Source organism: Anolis carolinensis, chromosome 3 (assembly GCF_035594765.1).
Source record: "Anolis carolinensis isolate JA03-04 chromosome 3, rAnoCar3.1.pri, whole genome shotgun sequence".
Classification (NCBI taxonomy): domain Eukaryota; kingdom Metazoa; phylum Chordata; class Lepidosauria; order Squamata; family Dactyloidae; genus Anolis; species Anolis carolinensis.
Genome location: NC_085843.1, coordinates 253,085,566 through 253,110,516, shown reverse-complemented (window position 1 = coordinate 253,110,516; position 24,951 = coordinate 253,085,566). Strand labels below are relative to the sequence as shown.

General features: G+C 42.0%; 1 protein-coding gene across 1 annotated transcript in view; it reads left to right on the top strand.

The window, feature by feature from the left end:
* Positions 1 to 12,585: 12,585 nt before the first annotated feature.
* The window catches only part of dner (delta/notch like EGF repeat containing), a 174,193-nt gene continuing 161,827 nt past the window's right edge, over positions 12,586 to 24,951 (top strand). Inside the window, exon 1 of the mRNA XM_003218284.3 lies at positions 12,586 to 13,171. Coding sequence (XP_003218332.2) covers positions 12,911 to 13,171 — 261 coding nt within the window. The 5' untranslated portion in view covers positions 12,586 to 12,910. The remainder of the gene's footprint in view (positions 13,172 to 24,951) is intronic.

Genomic DNA, 24,951 nt, shown 5'->3' with positions numbered 1-24,951 from the left:
GGGTCTTTATAGAATACAAAGCAAACTCTGGTTTCTGAGTTCATAATGTGGGAAACGGTAAATTGTGTCCTGATTGAGGCACCTCTTCAGCTAATAATAAATGGTTGACCAACAAGAACTGCTTTAAAAAGATCCATGATTCTACATGGACACTTCATGGTGTTATCACACCAACCATTTTCTGTAGGTAATTGCTACTGTTTAGAGAGAAAAAGATCACCCTCGGTTTCCAGGGAGTTAATATTGCTCTTTACATCAGTCCTATCATTGGTGTTGTATCAGCGTTTGTCATTTATTTATATTGAATTTCTCCCAAAACTGGAAGTGGCTCACAGCAAGAAATAAAGCCACAAACTATAACATGAGAGTACCACTAAGTGGGCTATTATTGAAAGAACTGTGGTATGAATTCATCAGTTAAAAAGTACAGCATCTGCTGTTTCAAAATCCTGAGGTAGAGATGTGAAAATGTTTGCAAAGTGTTGGGAAAATACGTTTTTGAGTGTTGGGAAACCCCGATAAGAATCCTGAACTGACAAAACCAGCATTTTTTTGTGCAGGGATTAATACCTCTGCATTGAAATACTATTTTCCATGCAGAAAACACTCATTTGTGAATTTACATAGAGTAAATTGCCAAATGGTTTGTGAAGGCTTTTGCAGCAAGAAGAAATTGCTGAAACTACTCATTGCTACCTTTAGTGAAGGATTACATCTGTATCCTGAAACATCATTGCATTCACTCTTACCATTTGTTTAATTACTTGAAGCTAAAGCCCTCTACAAAGTACTGTTTTTCATGCTTACATTATCCTTGTAGATTATAAGGAGAAGTATAAAATACTGCAAAGCCCAGCTGTCACTACCATTTTGCAAATGTTACTCTAATGGTGGTGTGGCACCTCCTTCATTGGGTCTTTCTCCAGGGGACTCTCATTTGTCCCATTGGCTAGTTCAGGACAATCTAAATCACAGGCAGAACTTTACATTAAAAAGGTTGCATTTCAAATGTTACAGTAAAAATATTGAATCTTTCTGACCTCATTTTTGTGTGCTAGCCACCAGGTTTGGTTGAAAGTACAGGTTGAGTATCCCTTTCCTGAAATGCTTGGGCCAAAGGTGTTTTGAGTTTCAGATTTTAGAATACCCACATTTGCATATACTTTTTTGAAAATGGGATTCTAAACACAGAATTCATTTACCTTTCATATGTACCTTACAGCCTGAGGGAAAATTTATATAACTATTTTCATAACCTTGTGCATGAAACAAAGCTTGTGTCCATTAAAATGTCAGAAAGCAATGGTTTCACTATCTCAATCACCCATGTGAATAGTTTTGGATTTTGGAGTATTTTAGAATGATGAGTAAATAATGCTCAACCGCCCTGAGTCCCCTTGGGGAGATAGGTGTGGAATATAAATAAAGCTTTATTATGTATTATTATTTTTGTTGTATTTTGAATTCTAGCTCTTAAATTGAAATATCCTCTTAAAAGTTGCAAAAATCAAGGCAGATGTCTTCTCTCTTCAGCTATGCATACTAAAAATCATCTGCAAGCCAAGAAAATTTGATTACTGTTATCCTGGTGAATAAGTAATAGAAAGTCCCAAGCAAATGGACTGCTTAAAACATCTTGCTTAAAAATGACAAGAGCACGTGAAATCAATATGTCAGCCAAAGCCTATAGTAATTCTGGATAGGTCTAATTTCCACAATAACTCACTATGAGGATGTTTTTAGAGTGGCAGTGTGTTTTTAAATCCTTTTATGGACTTAGAAATACGGGTGTCACGAGGGACAAGTAAGCCTGGCTTGAACCTACAATCCAAAGAGCAGGCTAATGCTAATGCTCCAGCACTGAGGTTATCAAAAAGTGTTGTTGCCTTAAAATGAGCATTGGATGATGGAATTCTTCTGGGCGTTACCATAAATAACATCAAAAGACTTCTTTGAAAGCCAAAATTGGTCACAATTTTAAGCCATCTTGCCCCTGTTTTCTTGTACTTCAAAAACTTTGGTGTAATCATTACTGTAAAGCTGAAGTGACTTAGATCAGCAGAATGTAGACTTCAGCTGTTGCTAGTCCATTTAGGTCTTCGGGGACATGTCTTCATGCATATTTCAAAGTACATATGAAAATCATAGCTTGCGAATTCTTAATGTGATGTGAATAGTCTGCCACAACAGACCAACATGTCTTGTGGAAATCATTTCTTCAAATTTTTAAGAATCTCCCTTTTTGATAAAAATGCTGGCTGTGGGCTAAATTCAGTGTTAGGATCAACACATTAATAGGGTTTTCTAAAAGTATTGGTAAGATGAAACAAATTGTAAGAATTGCTGAATCAATGTGGCTTATACAAGTTTTGATTTAAATCCCACATATAGATCTATTCTAATTGGGACTAACCATTGGATTTAGCTCATTGATTTCTGTTAATCTACTCTCTGTTTTTAAGTGCCTTTAAATTGAATCAGATTCTGCTAATCCCATGATAAGGAATTTTTGGGAACATGTCTGTGGAGTTGGTATGTAAAACCTTCAGCCTGAATACTTTCTATTGTACATCTCTGATTCTGCCAAATACATATCAATTAGTAATACCTTATTTAAATTAGCCCAAATACCCTAAAGGTGTCCGTTCTTATCTGATCTTAGAAACTATGCAAGTCATCTCTAGTTAGTACTTGGATGGGAGATTGCTAATGAATAGCAAGCGCAATGGGTTATGTTCCTTCAGGGGAAGGAACCAGCAGAACCACTTCTAAGTATTCCTTGCTAAGAAAACTGCAAAATCCATGGGCTCACTATGAGTTGATAGCACATACACATGCACAGTACCTTATTTATTGAAATACAATGGTCAAACAAGGCATTTTATCATGCAAAATATATTATTTGATTAAAAGTCTTCAAGATTTTTCCTAAATTCCAGTGGAGGTAAATATTCATGTAGGCATGAAATGAGAATGAGCATGGTGTAGCAGTCTGAGTGTTAGATTATGACTAGAGAATAGGGTTTGAATCTATAGGCATGCACTTGGTAGCATCAAGCGAGTCACACTCGGTCTTTGGGGATTGCAAAAAAAAAAACCCAACCCCAACACATCACAGATTTCCCTTTGGGGTTGCCGTAAGTCATAAATGCCATCAAGGCACACAAGAATAACAAACATTTTCCACTGATAGCCCAATTTGGTAAGATTTGTACGAAGATTTGCCATTGCATTCCTCTTAGGTGGAAAGAATATACTTGTCCAAGGTGACTTAGGTGGGTTTCACAGCTGTCCAAGTCAGACCTCTGCACCATGTTGATTCTGTAATCTCTAGCTAGAAATAATGGATTTAGTTTTACACATCTTTTTGTAGGGAGGAAGACCACAATTCACTGATAGAACATGAAGTTTACATGCCAAACAATGTGAGGTGTAATAGGATAATTTTCTAGGCAAGGTCATGTTGGAGGAGTTTTCTTCTTTCTGGTACCCAGCACCTGAAGGGCTACACAATTCCCCAATCTGATCTACAAGAAAGGAATAAAATAGAAATGTAAGGTATGTCTAGTGATGTCATCAGATGGGACTTAATTTGGCAGCATAGTTTGGTTCAGCCCTAGTTTGTGCATGCAGCCCGCAGGCTCCCAACTCATGATGGAGAGAAACTTCCACCAGGGCTCAGTGGGTAAACTGGCATGAAATTAGCATATGCCACTATGGCGGCAACAAGGGAGGCTTCCCGTGTTGCACCAGAAGCAATAGGGGGAAGCCATGTGGTTGACACTTCTCCCCATTGGCTTGGTTAAATGGTAAGCCAGGCAATGCAGGGTGTGGGGCAATGGATTCCGCACGCCCCCGACGGTGGTTGCTGGATTTGCCATGATGTGTGATGGTTCCGGTGGCCCATGTGAAGAGGTCATTGAACAGTCTAAAGCTATAGTCCTGTGTCCACATTCTGGCAAGTAAGCACACTGAACTTAGTGTGGCTTAGCATATAAACCCAAACATGCATGTTTAACTGAATAAATATCAAACCAATTCCATTCCCATCACATTCACTGAGGTTAGATGCACACTATCACAATGAAAAACTCTGAATTGAAATAAAAATTATTTTTTAAACCTGAGATAAGACTTCACTAAAAATATCTAGGTGTTCCATATGATCAACCGTCATATCTTGACCATAGAATCACACCTGAGGACATAGAGATTTCTAATTCAAATATGCAATTTGAATTAAATTATTAATGAGGGAGGACATTCAACCTACAAATGGTTCTCTTCTGCTTTCTATCCCACTATAACAGGATTCACAAATGATTTTTTTTCAAGAGAAAGTTAAGAACTACCACCTCATCCCAGCTCGTTCCTTTGTTCCCTGTGGTCAGAACGTTATCTCTTGAATATTGAGGGCTATCCAGATGTGACAGAAAAGGAAGATTGTGAAGAGAGGATTTACAGAACCCCCATAGAATCACAACGGGAAGAGACCACAAGGGCCACCCAATCCAGTGTACACAAGTGCTTCAGTTATGCTCAGGACACATTTGAGAATCTAAAACATCTTAGAATCTAAAATATTCAGCATAGAGGGAAGAGTATTGGAAAGGAAAAAGAAAAGAGTAAATGCTGTAGAATTAAGAAATTACCAAGTTCTTACAGGTGCTTTTGAGTGAAAGGATGAAGTATACTCCCTATGACTATTTTGTTCCTGCCCATGATCTTGGGAGACAGGGATGCTATTGGCCCATTTGGTGGATTGAAGATGCCAGACTTGAGTTGATCTTTTGCTAAAAAAAACCCTCTTCCCTTCTTTTCTTGACCAATTAAGTCGAATGTAAGAAAACAGCATGAAAATTAAGTAGAAGAAATGTAGATGTTGGATACTGAGATTATTACATGCATTTATCTTTAAAAGGAGTGCTTAGCTTTTACTAGCCAGAGCCTTCATTACTTGAGCAAAAGAAGAACACATATACACACTCGAAACAGTAATATGTGGCTCCTCACCTCAGGGAACAATTGGGAGGTCATTTTCTGCCACTGTTTTATAGACTCACAAAAATTAAAAAGCAGTACATAAAACAGAAGTATTGAACTAAATAATATCTGAGTCCTTTTTTGCCTTCTTTGGTTTCAATTTCTTGACCTATTAACTACACACGTTTCCCTACTGACCATCCTTAAGGAAAATAAGCATCTAGACCTCTGCTGGGAGAACAGCTCAGTTGTTCTGCTTATGCTGAAACAATCTGTGTAATACAGGTCATCTCTGAACACATTAATAATGAAGTGATTTAGACATGCCGGTGGCTATAAGATTACATCATTTGCAGATGGATATATCCTATACATTTCTAAAAGCATTGCCTGATGCTTTGCTGTGCATATTTAAGTCACAAGGGTCTCTCGAAGGAGTGTGAAATGAGCAGCACACACTCTGAATAGTCTAGCATCGTTTTATTGGGTGAAGCAATTCCTGACTAGGGATATTTTCATGAGGATATTAAGGGGATATTGGAATATCTTTATTTGTTGTTTATTCAATGCAGAATTTCTAAGTCTTTCATCTGCCAGGATATAGATAATCTCTTGAAATAAAGCTGAGTTAAGACTATCAGCAATTCAAGCTGCCCTAATAACCTCTTAGACTAATAATACATTTTAAAATCAAGTGAGTGTAAATAAAGGGAGAGACCTAACCCCCCAATTGAATATAGGATCAATGGGATATAGGATGAATACTATGTTTTGTTGCTAATAGCCCAAAATCTCTCATACAATGATCTCTGCCTGTCATTAACAAACTAAAGATTAATCCAGACAAGAAAGCTCCTCCTAGTCAGTTGCGAGGCAGATCGGGGTATAGGGTGGCTACCTGTGCTCAACGGGGTTACATTCTTCCCGAGGACACATGCCCACAGTCTGGGGCCCCTCCTGAACGCTTGAAGCTCAAGTGTTGGATGTGGCCGGAAGGGCCTTTGCAGTTAAAATTTGTGCTCCAGCTGCGACCGAACCTCGGTCGCAGACTAGGCCACGGTGGAGGAGCCCCTGGTGGTGCAGCGGATTAAACCACTGAGCTGCTGAAGTTGCTTACTGAAAGGAGAACTGAGTGAGCTTCTGCTGTTAGCCTCAGCTTCTGCCAACCTAGCAGTTCGAAAACATGCATATGTGAGTAGATCCAATTCCGGCAGGAAGGTAACACTGCTCCATGCAGTCATGCCGGCCACATGACCTTGGAGGCGTCTACGGACAATGCTGGCTCTTCAGCCTAGAAATGGAGATGAGCACTAACCCTCAGAGTCAGCACGACTAGACTTAATGTCAGGAGGAAACCTTTACCTTTACCTTTACTGGCCACGGTGCTCCACGCCTTAGTTACACCAACACTGGATTACTACAATGCACTCTACATGGCATTTGATGATGGCTCGGAAACTGCAACTGGTGCAAAGTTGGGCATTCAGGCTACTAACTGCAGGCTACTAAAGCAGCTCCATTGGCTGCTGATAAGTTTCCGGTTCCAATTCAAAGTGCAGGTTATTACCTACAAAGCCCTAAATGCTTCGGGTCCTGCCTATCTTCATGACTACATCCCTCCATATGAACGGGCGCAGGTTCTAAGATCTGCTGGGGAGACCCTCTTCTCGGTCTCGCCACCATCACAAGCACCTTTTCGGTGGTGGCCCCCCCGCTTTGGAACACCCTTCTCAGGGAGATTAGGCAAGTCCCCACACTGTCTCTTTCCATAGGGACCTGAAGACCTGGCTGTTCAAACAAGCATTTGAGAACACCTAGTCCCTAGCTGATCTATGCAGTTCTTATGCAGCCTTGCAATCCATCCCATGGTTACAGCTTTGCACTTATCCCATTTCCTGTCTGATAGTTTAAAGCTTTAAAATTAGAGTAGCTTACCGCCATTGGTTGATGAGCACTGTTTTAATTGAGTTTTAAGTTGATGTGTAATATGCCTATATGTTTTATTCAACTGTATTTTTAAAATTGTGTTATATACAGTAGAGTCTCACTTATCCAAGCCTCTGGATAATCCAAGCCATTTTTGTTGTCAATGTTTTCAATATATCGTGATATTTTGGTGCTAAATTTGTAATTACAGTAATTACAGCATAACATTACTGCGTATTGAACTACTTTTTCTGTCAATTTTTTTGTATAACATGAAGTTTTGGTGCTTAATTTGTAAAATCATAACCTAATTTGATGTTTAATAGGCTTTTCCTTAATCCCTCCTTATTATCCAAGATATTCACTTATCCAAGCTTCTGCCGGCCCGTTTAGCTTGGATAAGTGAGACTCTACTGTATTATATTCTGGCACTCTGTAAGCTGCCCTGAGTCCTTTTGGGAAGATGGTGGTGGGATACAAGAATAAAGTTGTTATTATTATTATTATTATTATTATTATTATTATTATTATTATTATTACCATACTATTATATGATGGCTTAAGAAGTATAAGGATAACCCTGGAAAGCTCAGGCTTCATGTATCCAATTCATATTAGTGGATTAATTCTGAATGTTCCACATGTACATGGAAATAATATAGACATAATAGAGACAAAGAGCCTCTGGTTAAGTAAATCTGTAGTTAGGAATTATTGACGGTAGGCAACGGGCACAGATAGAATCTGGGCGAAAACATGTATTGTATATGTGGATTAAAAATAGCCAGCAGAGGGAGTCAGTGTGGCACCAAGTGTGTAGCATTACAGGTGTGAAAGAAGGTAAGAAGTTACAATGTGTTGCCTTTCACATCCACTTGGAAATAGAAATGCAGTGCTGCATTATATGTAGGCTATATAATATATTTACTTTGAGCAATCACTTTGGCTAAATACAAGCAAATCCAGTTGCTATCACACAGAAACATTGTAGGGTTGTTGTGTGTTTTCCGGGCTGTATGGCCATGTTCCAGAAGTATTCTCTCCTGACGTTTTGCCCACATCTGTGGCAGGCATCCTCAGAGGTGGAATAGCAGTGAATAGCCTTGCAGCCTCAAAGCCTGGCTGTTTTCTTATGGGAATCCTTGTTTGGTGAGATGGAATGCAACAGAATAGGCCTGCTGCTTGGAAGGCTGGGTACTTGCGTTCTAGGGGAATGGTTTTTTGGGCTGCTAGAATTGCAATGAATAGCCTTGCTGCCTCAAAGCCTGGCTGCTTGGTACCTAGGGGAATCTTGGGTTGGTCAGCTTTAATAGTACAGAGTAGTATCACTGCTTCAAAGCCTGGACGCCTTCTACCATGGTTAATCATTTGTTGGTCTGGTTGAATTGCACTGAATAGCCTTGCAGCTTCAATGCCTGGCTGTATAATACCTAGGGGAATCCTTGTTTGGCGAGCTGGAGTAGCACCTTCAATCAAAGAGCCGCTTTGAAGCCTGGTTACTTCCTTTGTAAGGAGAGTTCTTGCAAATGCGCATAGTGTTTTCTATGTTTGGGGATTTTTCTGGCCTTGTCTCTGTCTTCTTTTGTTTTTTGATGGTCACACCTTAAAATGTGATTAATTTTCTGGCCAAATTTGGTGTTATTTGGCTCAGTGGTTTTGTTGTTTAATCTGTCCTAATTACACACATTACATTTTATATATATAGATGAAACACAGGACTCCATCTAGGAAAAAAGTGAGGATGAGTGTTAAATCTCTTCAGGTAGTAGAAGGAAAGTTGAAGAGGGCTTCAGCATGGTTTTGTAAGAGCTATTGTATGTTCAGTGAAGGAAGCCGCAGTCCCAATGCCTATCCGGCCAGTTTCTATACATCAGTGGTTTTGTTTTGTTCTTCACCTCCATAGGCAGTCCCTCCCTGGCTAACTTTCAGGGCAAGCTGCCATACACATGTGAAGACTTATGCGCCAAAGGCTGGATTTGTGCGTAAGAAGAGAAGTCAATGTGCCACCTTAGTTCATTCACTGATGTCATATAACTATTAAATGCATGGTTATGTATTTTAGAGAGAGAAGAGCAGTATAGATTGATCAAATCTGATGGCAACAGTCTGGGAATTGCCATAGTGACTGTCCCATTCCCTTCTCAGATTAATGCAATGTCAAAATACGAGCTCCTTTTAAAGACAGCTTGTACAATGAGATGGGATAGGGGACAAGATTTACTCTGCATGAAGGCTGGTTCCAGTTTCTAGAATATATTCCAATTTTTGTTCATCACTTAACTGTGACTTTCACAATAACCCAGAAAAGTAGACTGGACTAAGAGGCCACAATTGTTTTGCCCAGGGACGAGGACTAGTGGTGTCAATAGGGTTAGTGTCACCCAGTGTGGTAACCCATATGGACTTTCCCCCACACCAGACCCTACTAAGATATTGCAACTAAAATACCAAAACATTGGACAAAATCCATAACCATAAAATCCAGCAGCAATGAAAACAACAGTGTGAGCTTATTTGTGTAATTGGGCAACAATGACAGAGTGCATATACATAGAAGGTTCAAAAGGCCAATTATTATAGAGTTTCTGTTGTTGAGGGCTTTCACGGTCAGAATCACTGGTTGCTGTGAGTTTTCCAGGCTGTATCACCAAGTTCCAGAAGTATTCTCTCCTGATGTTTCGCCCACATCTATGGCAGGCATCCTCAGAGTACATTATTAAAGAATAATACGGACACAGCATATTATTTGAGAACACAGAAATGCTCTAACAACCACGATGTCAGACCACACAGAGAAGCCATTGAAATCCACAAACATATGGACAATTTCAACAGAAAGGAGGAAACCATGAAAATAAATATAATCTGGCAACCAGTATTAAAAAAACCCTCTAAAATCAGGACAACAAATAAAGAATAACACTCCAAAAACAGGGGAATTCCAGACATGAAACAATCAGGGCAAGATAACACCTCCCAACAAAGGATTCCCACAGTCAGGCCTTGAAGCTGAAAGGCCATTTAATGATAATCAAGATGATTAATTGCAACATTCACACTTGCCTCAAACAGACAAGAGTCCTTTCTCCCTCCCTGGACCTTCCACAGATATATAAACCTCCCTTGCCTAGTTTCCAATATACCTCAACAACCTCTGAGGATGCCTGCCATAGACGTGGGCGAAACATCAGGAGAGAATGCTTCTGGAACATGGCCATACAGCCCAGAAAACTCACAGCAACCCATTGTAGAGTTTTAGCCTTACAGAGACAGTTAGACCTTTGTCTCCAGGGATTCTTCATCCATGGATTCAACCATGTATGAAAATAAAAACCATTACCCCCTCAAATACAGTAGAGTCCCGCTTATCCAACATAAACAGGCTGGCAGAACGCTGGATAAGCGAAAATGTTGGATAAGAAGGAGGGATTAAGGAAAAGCCTATTAAACATCAAATTACATTATGATTTGCATCAAAACATCATGTTTTACAACAAATCGACAGAAAAAGCAGTTCAATACACGGTAACGTTATGTAGTAATTACTGTATTTACAAATTTAGCACCAAAACATCACAATGTATTGAACACATTGATTACTAAAAGGCAAACTGTGTTGGATAATACAGAACATTGGATAAGCGAAGGTTGGATAAGTGAGACTCTATCGTAGTTCCAAAAAGAAAAAAACTACGTTTTGCAATTCTGTATGAAAAATGCCATTTCCCTATGACATGGTATATAACGGGACACATTCATTATGTTATTCATGGGGGATCCTGGGACCAAGCACCAGTGGATATCAAGGACCCACAGTAAAAATATGCTGGAGTTATAAAACCAGTTTGTGGTTATACCTAACAACAAGGGTAGTTCAATAAAAATGAAGACTTTCGGCACTGTTCTATTATTGAGGGGAAGGCCACAAGGGGGTGCTAGAGAGAGAAGGATGGTCCATTTTATAGGGGGAACGGGGTTGAAGGAGGAAAAACCATTTTCCCCGTTTTTGTTGATTATTCTCCTGCTCCACTTCCCATTTCATAAATGAGGGTTGTTTCCAGGACTGGGACATGGGTGGTGGGAATAAGAGGAAAATGGGGAGAAATGGTTTTCCTCCTTCAACCCACTTTCTACCCCTGTAAAATGGACTATCCTTCTCTCTCTAGCCAACTCAACTCCTGGAACGATTCCATCAGCATTGTCTCCAAAAAATCCTGCAACTCTCTTGGGAAGACAGGCGGACAAATGTCAGTGTCCTGGAAAAAGCAAAGACCACCAGCATTGAAGTGATGCTCCTATGCCTTCAACTCCGCTGGACTGGCCACGTTGTCCGAATGCCCGATCACCACTGTCTCCCAAAGCAGTTGCTCTAATCCCAACTCAAGAACGGAAAACGTAATGTTGGTGGACAGGAAAAGAGATTTGAAGATGGGCTTAGAACTAACCTTAAAAACTGTGGCATAGACACTGAGAACTGGGAAGCCCTGGCCCTTGAGCGCTCTAGCTGGAGGTCAGCTGTGACCAGCAGTGCTGCGGAGTTCGAAGAGGCACGAACGAAGGACAAAACATGACAAGAGTAAGGGCACATTAAGCCAATCCTGACCGTGACTACCGTTCACCTGGAAACCGATGTTCTTACTGTGGAAGAACATGTGGGTCAAGAATAGGGCTTAACAGTCACCTATGTATCCACCGCCAGGACACTGTACTTAGAAGGCCATCATATTCGGAGAAGGAGATATCACCTAAGTACATAAAGTCTCTCTCTAGCACCCCCTTGTGGCCTCCACTTGGATAATGGAAGAGTACCGAAATTTCTTCTGAAACATTCCTGGATATTTTTATAAGTCACCTTGGTGTCACCCTCTTCAGAAGGGGAGAAGGAAGGAAGGAGCCCCCCAAAGACTCCAGAGGGAAGGACATGTTTGGGTGCCTCCACCCTATGTTGGCCAGGCTGTGGTGCAGCTGGTTAGTAGCCAGTTGCAATAAATCACTACTGACCGAGAGGTCATGAGATCGAAGCCTGGCTCAGATTGACCCCCTGACTGTTAATAGCCTAGTTCTCTGTTGACCTAAGCAGCTTGAAAAACAGTTGTATCTGTTGAGTAGAAAATTCTAGGTACTGCTTTATGTGGGGAAGCTAATTTAACTAATTCAGGACACCATTAAAACGGCCAGCAGCCTGCGGGAGAATGAGGAAGTACTCCATCAAGGACTAGGTGTCACAGTGGATGATGAAGCAGCATCTTCCCTTGTGGCCGGAATCAAGCATACCCTCATGAAGTTGGAAGCTGGAATATGTTAAATTGCTTCTTTGTCTGTCTATATGTTGTATTTCTAATGGCGTTGAATGTTTGCCATGTATATGTGCATTGTAATCTGCCTGGAGTCTCCTTTGGGGTGAGAAGGGCAGGATATAAAAACTGCAAATAAATAAATAAATAAAAGGGATGCATTAGTTTGGCATCACTTTGCCAGGGCTCCATGCTATGGAACAGGTATGGGCAAACTTTGGCCCTCCAGGGGTTTTGGACTTCAACTCCCACAATTCCTAACAGCCTACCGGCTGTTAGGAATTGTGGGAGTTGAAGTCCAAAACCCCTGGAGGGCCAAAGTTTGCCCATGCTTGCTATGGAATCATGGGAGATGTAGTGTCACAAAGTCCCTAGCTTTCTCTGCCAAAGCGTGCTGGTACCTCACGAAACTACAACCCATAAAATTGAATCCTGGCAGTCAAAGGTGGCGTCAAACCGCATTAGTTCTACAGTGTGGATGCACCGACCTTCTCCCTCCTCTTCTCCAGCGCAAAGCTGTGCGAGTGCGCCCTCTGCCGGCCGCTGCGGCTCCTGCAGGCCGGCCACTCCCTCCCCAGTCTCCGCCCGCACCTTGCCGGAGCCGGGCAGAAGCAGCAGCAGGAGCATCGGCAGCCTCAGCCTCGGCAGCATCACCCGCCTCGTCTTCCTCGTCCCCGGCCACTCTCGGCGGCCGCCTCCCGGGCACGATGCGCCGCTGCCTCCCGCTGCTGGTGCTGCTGGCCTTGGCCCAGCGCCTCGCCTGCCTGCCCGGGCCCGAGGAGGAGGAGGACGGGGAGAAGAAGGGCCCCTCGCCGGCCCCGGAGCCCTGCCGCGGCCAGCCCTGCCAGAACAACGGCACCTGCCTCCCGGGCCCAGCCCTCCCGCGCCGCCTCCCGCTCCTCTTCCTCCAGCCCCAGCCCGCCTTCACCTGCGCATGCCCCCCGGGCGTCTCCGGGCCCCAGTGCCAGGTAAGGAGGGAGGGGGGCAAATGCCGCTGCTTCTGCGGCCCCGGGCTCATACCCCAGCCTTGTCTCTGGCCCTCCCCTCCTGCTTCTTGGTGGCAGCGCAGCCACAGTCGGGCCAAGGGTTGGGGGGAAGCAGGCATATGCCCTGCCTGGAGCATCAGGGACAGGGCGCCAGAGAGGCACGGATTCAGCATCCCTGGCAAGCAGAGCAGCGGGAAAGGAAAGGAGACCACCACTGCCCCTTCCTTCCTTCTTGCCTTCCTTCGTTCATTTTTCCTCCCCCCCTTTCTTTCCTCCTTCCCAGTTTCCTTCTTTCTTTCCTTTTTTCCTTCCTTCCCAATTTCCTTCCTTCCTTCTGTTCTTCCTTCCTTCCTTTCCAATTTCCTTCTCTCCTTCCTTCCTTCTTTCTTTCCTTCCTTCCCAATTTGCTTCTTTCTTTCCTTCCTTCCCTCCCAATTTCCTTCTTTCCTTCCTTCCTTCTGTTCTTCATTTCTTCCTTCCTTTCTTCCATCTTTCCTTTCCAATTTCCTTCTCTCCTTCCTTCCTTCCCTCCCATTTCCCTTCCTCCCTCCCTTCCCAATTCCTTCTTTCCTCCTTTCCTTCTTCCTTCCTTCTTTTCTTCCTTCCTTCTTTTCTTCTTTCCCAATTTCCTTCCTTCTTTCCTTCCTCCCCAATTTCCTTCCTTCCTTCCCAATTTCTTTCCTTCCTTCTTTCCTTCTTCCTTCTTCCCTTCCCAATTTCCTTCCTTCTTCCTTCCTTCCCCAATTTCCTCCCTCCCTTCCCAATTTCTTTCCTTCCTTCTTTCCTTATTTTCTTCCTTCCCAATTTCCTTCCTTCCTTCCTTCCCTCCCAGTTTCCTTCCTTCCTTCCCAATTTCTTTCCTTCCTTCTTTCCTTCCTTCCCTCCTAATTTCCTTCCTTCCTTCCTCCCCAATTTCCTTCCTTCTCAATTTCTTTCTTTCCTTCCTTCCTTCTTCCCTTCCCAGTTTCCTTCCTTCCCACTTTCATACCTTCCTTCCCATATTCATCCCTCCTTTCAGTTCCTCTCTCACTCTTTTTTGCCCTCTTTCCATCCCACTTCTTTCCCTCCCTCCTTTCTTTACCCCCATCCTTCCTTCCTTACTACCGTCCCTCCTTCCTTCCCTCTCTCCTTCCTATCTCCCATTGCTCCCCTTCCTCTGCCTTTTCTCCTTCCCCTTCCCTTTCAGGTTCTCCCTCTTCGTGCCTTGTCCTTTTACTCCCCTCTTGTCCTTTGCTCTCTTTGTGGAGCACATGTCCTTTATCCTCTTTATTTGACCCTTTCGATCTGGCGTTACACAATCCTCCCCACATCTGTGCGCTTTCCTTTCCCCCCAATTTTTTTGGTAAGGGGACCTTTTGGGGGATCTCTCAGTCCTCTGAGGTCCCTTCCACACAGCTCAGTGGAATAAAATCCCACATTATCTGCTTTTAACTGGATGATATGGCAGTGTGGACTCAAATAACCCAGTTCAAAGCAGATATTATGGGATTTTCTGCCTTGATATTCTGGGTGATATGGCTGTGTGGAGAGAGCTCTTCAGGGAAGAGTGGGTTGGGTGTCCTCTGGGGCTGTCAGAAAGGCAGCTTCTCAAGGGTATTGCAAACTCCTTGCCTGGTTGAAAGCAGAGATCGCAGTTTGTTCTGCTCAAGGTTAAATCTGGCTTTTGTCTCTCTCTCTTTAACCTTCCCTTTTCTTAGAGAAACATTTCAGTACTTTGATCGATAGCTTTTGCTCATTGTGAAATGTCCTGGTGGCTTGTCTTGCTGTGTGTGACAATAGGGTTTTTATTTATTTCTTTGCTTCAACTTCCAATAGTTTTGTGGCAGGACCTCATGTAGTGGGATTGATAAAATAGACCTCCAGCAGCGTTACATTCTCCCTTTTATCATTATTATTCTTTGTAGAACATTATAAAAAATGCCTTGACGATACATTGTTAACACAGTTCTCATTTTTGGTTTCGGAATACATTGTGGTTCACTTTCGTGATAGGTTTGAATGTGGGCTTGAAAAGGGTGCACTGATATCCTTTTCCACAAGAAAGGAAATAGTCACACTCTGCTTATATTTCATCAGATGCAGCTGCCTGGATCTGTACTCTCTTATATTTATAACTACTGTACTTCAAGATGTAGGAAATTATATTTATTTTTTTGAATTGCTGTGAGTTTTCCAGGCTGTATGGCCATGTTCCAGACATCTCTCTCTCTTTAACCTTTAACTTTCCTGACGTTTCGCCCACATAATGGCAGGCATCCTCAGAGGTTGTGAGGTCTGTTGGAAACTAGACTAGTGAGGTTTATATATCTGTGGAAGGTCCAGGGTGGGAGAAAGAACTCTTGTCTGTTGGAGGCAAGTGTGTATGTTGCAATTAATCATCTGGATTAGCATTGAAAAGCCTTGCAGCTTCAAGGTCTGGTTGATTCCTGCCTGGGGGCATCCTTTGTTGGGCGGTGTTAGCTGGCTCTGATTGTTTCATGTCTGGAATTCCCCTGTTTTCAGAGTGTTGTTCTTTACTTTCTGTACTAATTTTAGATGTTTTTAAATACTGGTAGCCAGATTTTGTTCGTTTTAATGGTTTCTTTCTTTCTGTTGAAATTGTCCACATGCTTGTGGATTTCAATGGCTTCTCTGTGCAGTCTGACATGGTGGTTGTTAGAGTGGTCCAGCATTTCTGTGTTCTCAAATAATATGCTGTGTCCAGGTTGGGTCATCAAGTGCTCTGCTATGGCTGACTTCTCTGGTTGAGTTAATCTGCAGAACAACACTCTGAAAACAGGGGAATTCCAGACATGAATCAATCAGGGCCAGCTAACACCTCCCAAAAAATGATTTCCCCAGGCAGGAATCAGCCAGGCTTTGAAGCGGAGAGGCTATTCAATGCTAATCCAAGTGATTAATTGCAACATTCACACTTGCCTCCAACAGACAAGAGTTCTTTCTCCCACCCTGGACCTTCTACAGATATATAAATATCATTGACCTAGTTTCCAACAGATCTCACAACCTTTGAGGATCCCTCCCATAGATGTTGGCAAAACGTCAGGAGAGAATGCTTCTGGAACGTGGCCATACAGCCTGGAAAACCCACAGCAACCCAGTGAGAACACATATATCAATTTTATTATTTGCAAGTAAAATGTGCAGTGAGGCCTGCTCCTTTACACCATTATAATGCAAGGGGAACAAAGCTCAGCTCCATGCAAAGTCTGGAAGCTGTTCATCAAAGAAATTGGTCATTTTTGGTACTATGTTCATTTTTTGGCATTGTTTCAGCATGACAAACAGGTCAGCAAACCATTTTCTGTCGTAATGATACATCCATACTGAAGCTATGGGTTCCATGAGCAGAATCTAAAAGACAAATATTGACATACAAGTTGAACATGGACAAGGTTAGCGAAAGAGGCTTGCATGAAGAAGAAAGTTGTGCCTTATTTATTTATTTATTTATTTATTTATTTTTAGTATGTATACCCTGCCCTTCTCACCCCAAAGGGGACTCAGAGCGGAAAACAATTATACAATCAACAAGGACAGAAAACACAAACAGGGGTTAAGACAGTTTTCCCATCTTATTTCTGGCATCTTGGAGACTGTGCTCGACTCCGGCCATGGCGGGTGGGGGGCTGTCACTCCATCTTCCATGCCGAGCAGCTTTCCTTCAGTCGATTTCTTTGAGGATGCCTTTATTACCTGCTTAAAGCAGTACCTATTTATCTATTCGCATTTCTGCTTTCACCTTCCTAGGTAGGCAGGTGAGCTGGGGCTGACGACGGGCGCTCGCCCCCGACTCGGCTTGAACTACTGACCTTTCGATTGGCAAGATTTTTCTGCAGCACAGCAGTTTAGCTTGCTGTGCTAAGCCTGGCCTTTCTTGCTTCCTTTCAGCAGCTCAAGTCAATTGCTAGATCAAGGAGATTTCCCTGAACAAAATGGAATAATTTTTTAAAATAGCATGACAATTTTGTTAATAAGAAATTGGCTACCCACAAGCTTTATTGTATGCTAAGAAGAGATTTGGATGGATCGTAGCATTCATATATGTAGTATCTCTTACAAAGATAAATTATTCCTTCAAAGATTATCAAGGAGGAGCTGCATCTAGTTTAAATATATGCGTATGTGAAGGAATAGTTAATAAAATTCTAAAATGCCTGTGGATGGTTCTCCTGAAATGTCTACAAAACGTAAGCTTTTTTGTTGCCTGGGTATTTGACCAGCTAATGTCATTAATATTCAGCATAAATTAAGGGGCTTTGTTGCAAGAACAAATGTTAATTCTTGGCTGGCAGTGTTGATAAAACTTATTAACCTTTTTTCTCTTGTTGCAAATGTAGCTTACCAATTTATTTGCAAAAATATACACTCCAAAAATTAATAATAACCATTTACTTCTACCTGTCAGTCCTGGAGTAATATTAAACTAAATATCCTATTGTAATAATTCCTCTCACATTTATTTACCCTTCAGCTCTAAACAGATGGGACTGAATCTCTTTTAGTCATACTCAGAGAAATATCAGTGACATCAATGTTAGTAATGAAGTTAGTCACGATGAACTTAATCCCATTGATCTCATTGGATCTGCATGAAGTATCATCAAAATCGGATCCAGACTGTTGTGTTGGGGTTGGGAACCGTATGGCCAACCAGATGTTGTTGAACTATAAATCCCATCAGCCCTAACCATTTTGAGTAATGGTTTGAAATTCTGCATTTTGCAATCCGACAACATCGATAGAGAAGCAGGAGTCTCACACTTTCAATACAGTAGAGGGAAGTCAATGAAAAAAAGCACCTACCTAAATGCACATGATGCAATCAGAAACACCCACATTTAGGTTCTTTTAATTGTATTGCAAGAGTTAAGCTTATGTCCAAACATTTTCATGAAAATCAATTACTGCAGCCATGCTATCTGTAGCAACTAATAGCACATAATACCTGGTTGCCCGAGGTATCAGTGTGCTTTCCATTTTACATCCAAAGGTGCATTTAGTCTGTTCAATAGAGCTAATCATAATGCAAATGAGAAAGACATCTAGATGCACATGCACAGCAGCACAGAGCTTAGAAAACCTGCTTATTGAGTCTTCAGTACCTAGAATCCCCCACCCTTGGACCTGTAATCTCAAAAAGTAACTTTTTCAAGCTCTGTGTTGGCAGTGTGTATGAAAGTCTTGCACGTGGGTCTCTGTGTTTGGCACTGATTCTGTGTTTGAGGAATCTTTAAGGTTACTTTAATATGAGTCTGGCAGGAGAGTGCCCAATATGTTCGATTTAAAATGAGACATCCTGTGTTTTGGCTTAATTGTTGTTGCTTATTCGTTCAGTCGCTTCCGACTCTTTGTGACCTCATGGACCAGCCCACGCCAGAGCTCTCTGTCGGCTGTTGCCACCCCCAGCTCCTTCAAGGTCAAGCCAGTCACTTCAAAGATAACATCCATCCATCTTGCCTTTGGTCGGCCCCTCTTTCTTTTTCCTTCCAATTTCCCCAGCATCATTCTCTTCTCCAAGCTTTCCTGTCTTCTCATGATGTGGCCAAAGTACTTCATCTTTGCCTCTAATATCCTTCCCTCCAAGCAGCCGGGCATTATTTCCTGGAATGTGGACTGGTTTGATCTTCTTGTGGTCCAAGGCACTCTCAGAATTTTTCTCCAACACCACAGTTCAAAAGCGTCTATCTTCCTTCACTCAGCCTTCCTTATGGTCCATCTCTTGCATCCATAGGTTACGATGGGGAATACCATGGCTTTAACTATGTGGATTTTTGTTGCCAGTGGCCTAATTAGTAAATTTTAAAGCTATAGATTGAGGCAGAGTACTTTTCTTTTTGATCATGGAGACTAAGATCCTGGGGCCCAATCCAACTCTCTTGGCTTTCTGAAGATTTCCAAGTGACCACATTCTCTTTCCTACTATACCATATTTTAGAGATTTTTCAGTTGCTATATGGGATTGGACCTTTTTTCAAAAGCTTGCAATGCCCCTTCTATTAAAAAGAAAAGAAAACGGATTTTAAGGACTTTCCAGGTCTTACAGTGTAACATACTCAGTAAAAATGTGCTCAAGATACAGTACAACAAAGTGTACAAAGTTTGTGATCCATAACAACTCAGAACAAATATCTGACCATCACAATACAAATGGTTGTGCTGGAATAACTCTAAAAAATGCATAAGGAGATAGAACTAAAAGGACTGCTATTTTCATATGTCATTTATCCTACCTTAGGCAATAACAATGAAATCTGCAAATACAGGATGGGAGACACCTGGCTTGAAAACAGTACATCTGAAGGGAATCTAGGCGTCTTAATATACAACATGCTGAACATGAGCAACAGTATGATGCATCAACTAAAAAAGCCAATGAGATTCTAGGCTGCATCAATAGGAATATAGTGTCTAGACTGAGAGAAGTCATAGGTAAAGGTAAAGGTTTTCCCTCGACATTAAGTCTAGTCGAGTCCGACTCTGCAGGTTGGTGCTCATCTCCATTTCTAAGCCAAAGAGCCAGTGTTGTCCATAGACACCTCCAAGGTCATGTGGCCAGCATGACTGCATGGAGCACCGTTACCTTCCCGCCGGAGTGGTACCTTTTGATCTACTCACATTTTCATGTTTTTGAATTGCTAGGTTGGCAGAAGCTGGGGCTAACAGTGGGAGCTCACTCCGCTTCCCGGATTCAAACTGACGTCCTTTTGGTCAGCAAATTCAGCAGCTCAGCGGTGAGAAAAGTCATAGTCTCAATTTATTTTGCATTGGTCAGAGCTCACCTGGAATAACACTGTGTCCAGTTCTAGACACCACAATTAAAGAAGTTTATTGACAAGCTGCTAGAAGGTGTCCAGAGAAGGGCGACCAAAACAATCAAAGGTTTGGAAACCAAGCGCTATGGGGAGCAGCTGAGGGAGCTGAGGATGTTCAACTTGGAGAAAAGAAGGGTGGGATGGGAAATGGAAGCCATGTTTAAATATCTGAAGTGATGTCACATTGAGAAAGGAGCAAGCTTGTTTTCTGCTCCTCTGGTGACTAGGACATGGGTCAGTGGATGTGAAGTGCAGGAAAAACAGATTCCACCTAAACATTAGGAAAAACGTCCTGACGGTAAGAGCTGTTCAGCAGTGAAATATACTGCCTTGGAATGTAGTGGCTTCTCCTGTGGAGTTTTTTAAGCAGAGGCTGGATGGCCATATGCTGGGGTTGCTTTTTTGTGTATTCCTGTATGGCAGGGGGTTGGACTGGATGTGGTCTCTTCCAATTCTATGATTGACTTCAGGAAGGAAGCTGACTCTGACCACTGCTCTCATTTCCCCATCCAAGCATTCAAAAAGGCCTGAGAGAGTAGAGGGGATTTTAGGGTCTTTTGGGACAGATTATGCTTTTGCCTACTGCCAGTCCACTCAGATAAGGGAATGGTTCCTTTTTGATAAGAGTTAAGGTATACTGTTCTTCCATTGACCTGTGGATAAATTGACCCAGATTTTTTGCCTTGATTTTTTTAATTAAATTTTCTAGACTTATACATGCATATATGAACCCCTGGTGGCACAGCGGATTAAACCGCTGAGCTGCTGAACTTGCTGACTGAAAGGTCGGTGGTTCAAATCCAGGGAATGGGGTGAGCTCCTGCTGTTAGCCCCAGCTTCTGCCAACCTAGCAGTTTGAAAACATGTAAATGTGAATAGATCAATAGGTACTGCTCTGGCAGGAAGGTAATGGCACTCCATGCAGTCATGCCAGCCACATGACCTTGGAGGCGTCTACGGACAACGCCATCTCTTCAGCTTAGAAATGGAGATGAGCACCAACCCTCAGAGTCAGACACAACTGGACTTAATGTCAACCTTTAACTTTTTATACATGCATATATATAGGTACATATCTGGTTCCAATTTACTTGCATTTTGACTGTAACAATGTCTAGAAATGTGGTGGCTTAAACAAATCCCTCTGCAGCAGGAAACTGCACAGTTATCCCCAATGTATTAGCTACAGCCGTCTTGGTATTCTTTTTGGATGCAGCTGTAGGATGGAAGAACAAGAACACTAACACAGTGCATGTGCTAAAAATATTTATTACGTACTTCTTTTCTATCACTGTAGCCGATCTTTTGTTCGAATGCCTGTTGTCTGTCTTTCTAGCTATTGTAATCTCTTCCTTAAGAAATCAGTTGAGCTTGCTACTGGCTGCTACTGGTTGGGGGTATAGGTGGTATACTGTTAATTGTGTAGCAAGACAGCCAGTAGCATTGTCTGTTAAAAAAACAACACATATGTGAATCTTTCGCTCACATCGAAAACCAAAACCACCACTTTAGTGAACAACATATTTGAAAGGTTTGATTCTATTGTGATGCCTTCCATGTGTACTCCTCACAACAAATGATTTTGGAACCATTGAGATAAGCCGAAAGACATTAAAGGCACCAGATTGCATCTGGTCATGGAAGTTAAACAGAGTCAGCTCTGGCTATTGTTTGGAGTAGAAACCAATCATAAATGCTATATATCAGAGTAAAGAAATGGCAAAAGCACTCTTGAGTTTTCTTTGCTTAGAAAAATCTGAAGACATATATCCCCCTTTCCCGCTGAGAAGGACAGACATATATTAAGCAAAGGATATATGTATGGAGCCCCCAGTAGCAAAGCGGGTTAAACCGCTGAGCTGCTAAACTTTCTGACCGAAAGGTTGGTGATTCGAATGTGGGGAGGGAGGGTGAGCTCCCGCAGTTAGCTCCAGCTTCTGCCAACCTCACATGCAAATGTGAGTAGATTTATGGGTGCCTCTGGCGGGAAGGTAACAGCACTCCATGCAGTCATGCTGGCCACATGACCTTGGAGGTGTCTATGGACAACACTGGCTCTTCATCTTAGAAATGGAGATGAGCACTAATCTCTAGAGTTGGACACGACTAGACTTAATGTCAGGGGAAAATATTTACCGTTACTGTAAGTAGTTTAAAGTACTTGGGTAGAAGAAACAAAAATGGCTCTAAATTGCACGAAGAAGCAATTATAACTGACCCTCCAAATTTGACATTTGTGGGGTTGTTTTTTCATGGATTAGATTAAAATGTTCACTCTATGCATCTCTTGGTTTTCCAGTCTGAATGTGAAAAATTTCCATCAGAATACAAAGTAGTTAAGAAATAGCAGGATTTGTAATTCATGGTTTTTCACTTTTATGGGGTCTTGTGTCCCTAACCTCAGCAAATGTGGAGGGCTGGTTATATTATGTTATTGACCTTCATGCACACATTTTGAGGCATCTTTTCCAGTGATGCGTGTGCTACTCATAATTTCTATTTGATCTTTCACCTGCAATAACATCCCTGCTCCTGTCTTTCTTTGCAACCCAGAGAGCATTGCCTTTCTGTTGAGCAGGATTTTGAAAAAGGCTTTTGACTACAATTCAAAATAATATTTTTTCAGAGCCCCACTATTGAACATAATCATTTGTTTGTCTCTGTATCCCCCCCGATACAGATATTTGCTACTTCAGATGTTCTGTTTCATACTTGTTTAGCCTCCCTAGTTTAATGGCAGGGTGCTTGCTTTGAATGCAGAAAATCCCAGGGCCAATCTCTGGTATAGCCAATTAAAGGATTTCAGCAAAGGAGAGCCAGTGTGGTATAGCAGTTTGTGTGCTTGGCTGTGTCTTGGGAGATCCAGATTCTCGTGCACTGTGAGTCATGAAGCCTTGAGTCACCTTGGAGCACTCAACCTTTCTCAGTTTGTAGTGATCTGGAGGGCCTAATCTACTCAGATTGTACTCAGTTTATGTTCAAGAGGTACACTGAAGCAAAGTGAAGTCAGTGAGTGTACAAATTATAGTCTCATTGATGACAAATAGATGGGTAAAAATAAAGTAACAGAGCATGATGTCATATTGAAGATGGAGCAAGCTTATTTTTTGCTGCCTCAAAGACTAGAACATGGAGCAATGGATTCAAACTACAGGAAAAGAGATTCTACCTAAACATTAGGATGAGCTTCCTGATGATAAGAGCTATTTGACAATGGAATACATTGTCTCAGTGTATGGTGGAGTCTCCTCTGGAAGTTTTTAAACAGAGGCCAGATGGTTGTTCGTTGAGAGTGTTTTGATTGCATTGTGTATTCCTGGATGTCAGAAGGTTGAACTGGATGGTCTCTCCCAACTCCATGATTCTATGAACATATAAGCCAAGAAGTGTTCATGTTCCACTTCTGTCAAACTCTGACATAGCCTCAAATGCTGGTGGTTCCCAGTACAGCACTGCTTGGTCACCAGTCTCTTAAGTAACATTTGGGCCTTTCAGGTTCTCAGAAAGGAATACCTCACAGGTGTGGGTTATATATCCTAACAGGGCTGTTTTTTTCCTGGAAGCTATGTGACACAAATCCCAAATTTGGGATATAGTATTTTCCACTTTTGTCTTCCACTCTTGAGACAGAGGGTGCATCTCTGCTGTAGAATTAATGCAGTTTGATACCACTTTAACTGCATAGCTCAGTACTATGCAATTCTGGAAGTTGTAGCTTTACAAGGCCTTTAGCTGTCTTTACCAAAGAGTTCTAATGCCTCAACAAACTACATGATTTCATAGCAATGATGTTAAAGCAGTGTCAAACTGCATTAATTTTACAATGTAGATGCAATCTGAGAGAAAAATAAGATTTTTGTTGTCATGGAGAGCTTCCTTATCATCACAGGGTCCAACACAGTCTCACACCAGCTGCATCTCAATTTACTGTTATATTTAAGGCCTCTTTATGAAATACAAAAAATTGAGCAGCTGTAGAATGGTTAAGCATGGGCAGGCGATTATGTTATTAAAAATCTGTATGCATGGATAAGATCTCTTCACCAGTTTTCTGCAAAAGCAACCTACTACACACCTATACCTACCTCACAGAGTTGTTTTGAGAATTAGATTGAAGGGAGAGGAGTCATGTACATCGCTCCATACTCATGGGAGAACATATGAGATATAAATGTAACAGTCATAATTGTAATAGTAACTAAATTTGTTGGCAAATAAGACCTTCTCCTGAAACCTCAAAGAACCGTTGCCAGTTCTGGAAATCTGTACTGGGCTAGGTGGACCAGTAAACAACACATGCAAGTTTTATATGTTTGCCTCCCATTAGAAGCTGTTATGCATTAAACATTAATGCATGTCTGCTTTTACCTTATAAAGTGTGAGGCAGCTATTCCTTTATTTATTGCTTTCTTGCCACAATTTATATACTGCTTTCTTGCCAAGGCACTCTAGGCATTTCATTATTTAATACTAAAACGGACAAAATTTTCAAGCCACAAAAGAAAAAAAGGAAACAACCTTGTTTCAGGCCATTTGCAACAGGATCCTCACAAAGCAATAGCAACACAAAGTGACCTGGTCTTCCTATCTTTTTTGTGTGCTTAGTCCCCATCTTCTTCCCAATGAAGCACACAGCTCCCCTGTTGCGTCAGCTCCACTGGCTGCCAGTCTGCTACCGAGTACAATTCAAAGTCCTGGCTTTAGCCTATAAAGCCCTAAATGGTTCTGGCCCAGCTTACCTGTCCGAACGTATCTCCCCCATGAACCATCTCGGAGATTAAGATCGTCTGAGGAGGCCCTGCTGTCAATCCTGCCTGCTTCACAAACATGACTGGTGGGGATGAGAGACAGGGCCTTCTCAGTGTTGGCCCCTTGGCTGTGGAACTCCCTCCCTAGCAACATTAGATCAGCCTCCTCCCTCCTAGCCTTCAGAAGGAAAGTAAAAAC